The 6,000-nt window shown below is 41.8% G+C and overlaps 1 protein-coding gene across 1 annotated transcript in view; it reads left to right on the top strand.

Moving 5' to 3' along the window:
• LOC146782659 (extracellular calcium-sensing receptor-like) overlaps window positions 1-5,779 on the top strand; it is an 87,124-nt gene extending 81,345 nt beyond the window's left edge. Inside the window, exon 7 of the mRNA XM_085637161.1 lies at window positions 4,848-5,779. Coding sequence (XP_085493287.1) covers window positions 4,848-5,779 — 932 coding nt within the window. The remainder of the gene's footprint in view (window positions 1-4,847) is intronic.
• The last annotated feature ends 221 nt before the right edge of the window (window positions 5,780-6,000 follow it).

Raw genomic sequence — 6,000 nt, forward strand, 5'->3', positions numbered from 1 at the left:
CATCCAAAGGTTTTTTCTCCTCAAATTCATCTATAACATAGTTTTTGAACACTGTCATTTAAAATGTTTCTATAGATATTTCTCTCCTTTTTAACCCACTTGGAAGAGTCACTGCTCTGTTTATTCAGACATTTTCTGACTTTATACTTTGAATTTTTTTTACCCTTGTGCTTTATTCTCTTTATTCTATTTCATTTCATGCCTATTTTAATGAGGAGTTTTACAGGTCACCTAAGAAGATATTATGAATATCTAACACTTTTTCTTGTTTGCCACTCTATCTCCTCAGCAAAGTCTTCCAGGTAAATTATGTATAAAGTCTACATGGTGCATATGGGTAAATCCGTTGAAGCCTTTTCTGTGTTACCCCTGTGTCATGAATGACAGAGCTCCTCGGATCAGAAAAAAATAATTTTGCAAGATCCTCATTACAGTTTTTCTCCCCAGGTCCATATCTTTCTTATCAACGAATTTGCAGAGATATCTACTGATCCAATTTTGTGAGAAAACTAACATGCCTTTGTGATAATTTAACATTGAATTTCATACATACTGTATGAAGCAAAGGGTCATGAACTTGCGTACAATGTTGGCATAAGAAGAGTTAGCTACTTCCATAATAAATAAAGAAAAGGAGAGCTCGACACCTCATACAAAATTATAAAATGGAATCATAAGCTACTTCTATACAGTACAAAGGAAAGAGAGAGTTAAGAGCTCCCAAACAGTACCACATAAAGGCAGAATTAGGTACGCCTATACACTATGAAGTAAAGTAAGAGATAGGTCCTCCAATACAATATCAGTAGAAGGAAGAGCTAGTTACTCCTAGCTGAGATAAAGGAAAGGAATAGATAGATGCTCCTATACAATACCCAATATGGTTCGAACTTTATTTCGGTCAGTTGCAACCATAAAAGTGCAATGCATACAGACCCACATTGTGAGATTGAAATTGTATCAAAAAGCATTAAATATTCCACAATCAAACCCCAAAATGTGCAAGTGTATAGAAGACAAAACTTCAAGTTCAAATATGAGATAAAAAAGGGAAAAACCCTCTAAAAACATTTGTGATGACATTAATCAAAATAGATTTCCAGATAAAAAGACAATCAAACAATCAAAGTAGCGGCTAAAATGAATAATGACAGCATGGCCGACTTAAGATCCCCTTTTTGATGCGTTTAGTATCCCACCTGGAGATCTTGCACGTGTATAAACATTAATACTAATGCGACCGCTCTTGTCGTAAAAGCTAATAAGGAAGAAAACCACCATTAGTGGTGGACGAAATAGTATAAAATGGATCCATCATCCTATACGTACTACAACAAGTGCATGCAACTGGGCCACACTAAAACCAAACTTAAACCTACACCTAGCATGCTGCCGGCACAACATGGCCAGACTATCATTTGTGCAGATAAAAGATGATATATACATGATTGACATCTTTAAAATGAAAATAGAACATAACAACATAACATCCATTTTGTGATCCAATTTCCACTAGACTTATCATACGAGCGCCCAGCTGGAAGGCACTGTCAGTAAAATGGGAACAAAATAGTACATGTATAAATAAATAAAACACCATTGTATGTTATTGTATGTATTGTTATTTTGGGAGCCCAGAGACAACTACACATAGTAGCTGTACACTGCTGTTTTAAGGCCTTCCATCTAATAGCCCATGCCTGGCTTAAAAACTTGGCCACGCTACAGACAGAAAGTGATCTTGGCTCCGATCTAAGAATACACAAGGCAACATGATGTTCCTGGGAACCCAATTTCCGACAAACCGGTTTTATCCACTTAGCCCTAGGTGTAAAATACGCTTGGCAAGCAAACATGACATAGGCAACACTTTCTTTTGGGGCCTTTCAGCATGGACATTCCCTGGGGGATAAATTACTTGAGTGCTATTTAGCTGTGGTTTCGTTAACGGGGAGTATGCCAAGCCCAAAATGAATATATAAGAGCCTATTCTGAGGGACCTGGATTATATCTAAAAAGGGCTCCAGATATCTTTCCTGCTTAAGAAGAAAGAATTCGGTGGTCAATCTCCCTGAATTAGGGTTATTGAACTCTTGCTGGTCCACCCAATTCCAATATGAGCCCTTGAGCACCTCTTTTCCCGGTGGGTCCTGGTTATCCCAATGTGCTCTAAGCCCTATGGCTGTCATCAATTTTTGGGCATTGACAATCCAACCCACTTTACTGCACGTGTCCAGCCTAATGTCCTCTGATAGAGCTTCTGCATAAGGCAAATGTTCTACAGTCCTCCTGATGCGGGTCCAAAAAAGCAAGGGTAGCAACCTTGCTATGTCTCCAATAGAACGCCTCCCCATGGCAAACATAAAGGGAGTGTGGGGAACGTACTTTGGCAGCATCACTAAATCCCTGAGGAATGTGTGTTCTGATGTGCAGAGGTCTTTGGTCTTCTCAAATCCCCACAGCTCAGCCCCGTACAATGCTGCACTCATAGCCTTAGCTTCGTAGACCTGGAGGGCTGGCACAACCGGTCTACTGTGCGAAAGGCGGTGTTCCTTCCCAAGTGATCCCGCTACCCTTTTGTGGTTCATTAGCATTTTCGCAAGATGGTTTTTCCAAGACATGTTATCTGCAAGGCGGATACCAAGATAATCGAAGAAACAAACTCTTTCAAGAGGTTTCCTGTCAAGCAGAAGACTGCCTCGAAAGGACTTTTTGGGGTTAAAGGCCGTACATTTCATTTTGGTTGTATTATTCACCAGCCCTCTTGCTTCGCAGAAAGGTTGGAACCTATTCAAAAGGCGTTGTAACCCCATTGGGGTCTTAGACACCAGCAGGGTATCGTCTGTGAACAAGAGTGTCGGTACCTTAACCCTCCACAGGCTTGCTGCATCTGCAGGTTCTGCTTGCAAAAAATGTACTGCTCCATTCACATAAAGTGAGAATAGGGTAGGGGCCAGTACGCAACCTTGTCGTATTCCCCTGTTTACACGGATATGATCTGTCATTTGGCCCTGCGTCCCCACCTTAACTGTGCATAAGCGTCTTCATACAACCTAATGATAAGGTCAAGGATGTTCAAGGGAATCCCCAGGTCTTTGAGCACTGACCATAGTTGTGACCTTGGAACTAGGTCAAAGGCAGTCTTTAGATCAATAAATGCAAAATAAAGACTGCCTTTGCCAATCACAACCTCTCTCCAATAGATGGTCTGCAGCCGAAAGACCTGATCAATTGTCCCTGTCCTGGTCCTGATAAATTGGGAACACCTCAGCCCCTATACAATATCACAAAAAGGGAAAGTTGGGAAGCCCCATATAGGTAAGAATTGGCTACTCTTATAAGATCAGAAGTAGACAAAGTCTTATTTGGACCCTAAGACATCAAGGAAATAAACAGATTGAACCTCTCATAAGATACCAAGGTTAGGGGGAGTTTGCTATGCTTATAAGAGACAAAGAAAAGAAATGTAATCTCCTACCATAGGACGAGTTAGATACTACTATAAAAAAATCACACAAAAGGAGGAGTTGTCTTCTCCTACAAGAATTTAAGGAATGGAAGATTTAGCAAAGATCCTATATGACATGAAGGTAAGGAAGACATAGGGCCTCATTACGATGGCGGTTAGAAGACCACAATCGCAGCAGGAATTAGACCACCCAACAAGGAGTCGGCGGTTCCACCCACCATATTTCGATGAGACCGCCGTGTAGGCAGTTGGAAACTGCATTTTTCTACTGCGGCTTGTGCTGCGACTCAGAAAAAGGCAGCACGACAAGCCTTAGTAAAAAAAGGCATTTTTTAAACATCCATGCACCGTGTTGCAGGAACCATGTGGTACCTGGCACAAGGTGCATGGATTTTTGGGGGGGGGCACATGCCCAATTAGCCACTTAGCAGTGGTCCACAGGGGGCATACTTGGGACCCCAAAGTCCCTTTCTGGCTGCCTCTCCATGGCAGTGGGACAACCATGAAAAGGCAATCTGAAAGGGACATATTAATCCTTACGGTGGTGCCTGTGCAGTCACTGCCCTCATGGTAGGGCTAGCAGTCTGATCGCTGTCCATATGTGCTCCTTGATCCCCTCGGAGGTGGTGGTCTTTCCCCCAGACATCAATGCTCCAACCGCCGGTATTGTAATGTGGCAGTCAGACCAATGCCCTGGATGTTGGGTGGACTGCCACAGACGGCCTGTCGGTAGCGGTCCACCCAACATAAAATTCAGGGTTTAGTTTTCATCCAACAATAGCACCAAAAGATATCAGCAGCTCTCATAAGATAAGGAGGCGAAGAAATAGCTGATCCCACAGAGAGTCATCAAAAGGGAGAGATACTAACAGCCTGATTACGATCTTGGCAGATGTGATACTCCGTCACAAATGTGACGGATATCCTGTCCCCTGAATTACAAGTTCCATAACATATTATGGGATTGTAGTTTGGCAGATGGGATATCCATCACGTTTGTCACGGAATAACCTTGTCCGCAAAGATCGTAATCAGAACCTAAGTCTAATCAGATGAAATAATAGAAGAGGATAGCCAGTTTAGGCAGATCTCTACTTTATGTGACTTAGGAGGCTTGTTATGTCCTCCTTGAGAGGAATGTTAAAGATTTGCTCAGGGGAAGAATGACGGCTCCCAAACATTTTGGGTTAGAAGGGTACCTGAGCAGCAGGGTTCTCATTATGGGTGTAGTTTGATCATTGTGGTGAATGCTAGACTAGTGTATCTGAAGAATGTCACTTTGATTAACACCATGAATATAAAAACTTTACTCAATATTTTTCACAACTTATATGGAATGCTACATCTTTTTGAATCTATTTTGCTTTTTCTATTGCAGACTCTAGCACCTGCTGGCAGTGTCCAGGTGACAAGTGGCCCAATGACAGAAGAAGTGAATGTGTCCCAAAGAGAATTGAATATCTATCCTATAATGAACCTCTGGGGAGCACTTTGACCACAACCGCCTCTTTGTCCTCCTTAACCACAGCTGCTGTTTTGTGTGTCTTCATCAAGTACCGAGAAACTGCGATAGTCAAAGCCAACAACCGTGAACTGAGCTACCTTCTCCTAGGATCTATTGCAATAAGTTTTCTCAGTTCTTTACTCTTCATTGGAGAACCTAATCCAACAACCTGTCGACTCCAACATCTTGCCTTTGGGATTATATTTGTCCTCTGTGTGTCTTGTGTATTGGCCAAAACTATCATGGTGGTCATCGCCTTTAATGCCACAAAGCCTGACAGTAACATGAGAAAGTGGCTAGGGCCACAAGTTCCTGTGGCTACTGTGTCTGTTTGCACACTTTTTCAAGTGCTTACATGCGCCATCTGGCTGCTGCTCTGTCCACCTTTCCCAGAGAGGAACATGAAAATAAAGACTGGAACCATTGTACTTCAGTGCAACCAGTGTTCTGATATTGCCCTCTGGTTCATGTTAGGATATATGGGGCTGTTGGCTTGTGCTAGCTTTTTGGTGGCGTTTGTTTCACGGAATTTGCCTGACAGCTTCAATGAAGCCAAATGGATTACATTCAGTATGATTGTGTTCCTCAGTGTGTGGTTTTCTTTCATCCCAGGCTATCTGAGCACACAAGGAAAAAATATGGTAGCTGTGGAGGTCTTTAGCATTATTGCATCTAGTGCTGGATTACTTTCTTGTATATTTCTTCCAAAGTGTTACATCATATTGCTGAGACCAGAACTGAACACCAGAGAGAATCTTTTAGGCAGAGGAAGAGTAAAGCAAACAAAAACAAGTGTAGCTTTGTAATTTTACACCATATGTAGATACTGTTTCTAGAAAGTGAAACAATATGTACATTTTACTTTTCATCTCGTCTAATGTTCAGCCCTGAAATGTGGAATTGGTGACGTTTGAAAATGTTGCAATCTGAAAATTATAACTAGATGTGTTTTCTATTCGACATCCTTTCTCTTGCCCTCAAACATCAATGGACAACATCCACCCAAATCTTGAATCAAAGGGAGATT

This window comes from Triturus cristatus, chromosome 12 (genome assembly GCF_964204655.1).
Source record: "Triturus cristatus chromosome 12, aTriCri1.1, whole genome shotgun sequence".
Taxonomy (NCBI): Eukaryota; Metazoa; Chordata; class Amphibia; order Caudata; family Salamandridae; genus Triturus; species Triturus cristatus.